Here is a 710-nt window from a genome sequence, read left to right on the forward strand (position 1 = left end):
CTCCCCGGGGCACCCATGGGTGCTGGCCCCCACCTGGTTGTCCACCTTGAGCTCGCTCAGGGTGGTGTTGTGGTACATGGCCTTGATGATGCTCATCATGCCGGTGCTGGTGATGAAGTTGGACTCGATGTTGAGGCTCTGCAGGGTCTTGTTCTCCATCAGCATCTCGGCCACGGCCTGCGTGTCACCTCAGGGCGTCACCTCGGGGTGTCACCCAGGGCTGGCACCACCCTCCCGGCACGTCCTGGGCCACTGATGCCCCAGTGATGGTGGAAAAGCCACCGTCACCTGGCCTTGCTGGTGCCCAGGCTGGAGCGGGGAGCCAGGGACCGTGTCCCCTCCCTGTTGGGGGACACCTGGGGACACGGGGGACGCGGGCCTGGGACTCACGCTAGCCACGGGGTCGTTGCTGCGGGTGGCCACCAGACTGAGCTTCTTGACGTGGGTGTTGGTTTTCATGGCCTCACAGATGGCCTTCAGCGTGGGGATGGGAATGTCCTGCGGCAGGAGGACGTCCCCGAGGGGACCTGGCTGTCACCAGGGGGTTGGGGACGTCTGCGAGTATGCAGGATGTCACCCAAGGGATGTAAGTGGCATCAAGGGGGTATAGATGTCTCCAAGGATGCAGGGGAATCCCTGAGAGGGAGCTGGATGTCACCCAAGGGATTTAAGTGGCATTGAGGGGATGTCACCAAAGGGATAGAGATGTC

General features: G+C 62.5%; 1 protein-coding gene across 1 annotated transcript in view; it reads right to left on the bottom strand.

Annotated features, from left to right (window-relative positions):
* Positions 1-3: 3 nt before the first annotated feature.
* Positions 4-710, bottom strand: part of LOC104501970 (tropomodulin-4-like) — a gene marked incomplete at its 3' end in the record, with an annotated part of 1437 nt that continues 730 nt past the window's right edge. The window contains exons 3-4 of the mRNA XM_010145870.1: positions 391-498; positions 4-177 (exon numbers count right to left, since the gene is read on the bottom strand). Of these exons, the coding sequence (XP_010144172.1) occupies positions 4-177; positions 391-498 (282 nt within the window). The remainder of the gene's footprint in view (positions 178-390; positions 499-710) is intronic.

The sequence above is a fragment of the Buceros rhinoceros genome, unplaced genomic scaffold (genome assembly GCF_000710305.1).
Source record: "Buceros rhinoceros silvestris isolate BGI_N320 unplaced genomic scaffold, ASM71030v1 scaffold25611, whole genome shotgun sequence".
NCBI lineage: Eukaryota > Metazoa > Chordata > Aves > Bucerotiformes > Bucerotidae > Buceros > Buceros rhinoceros.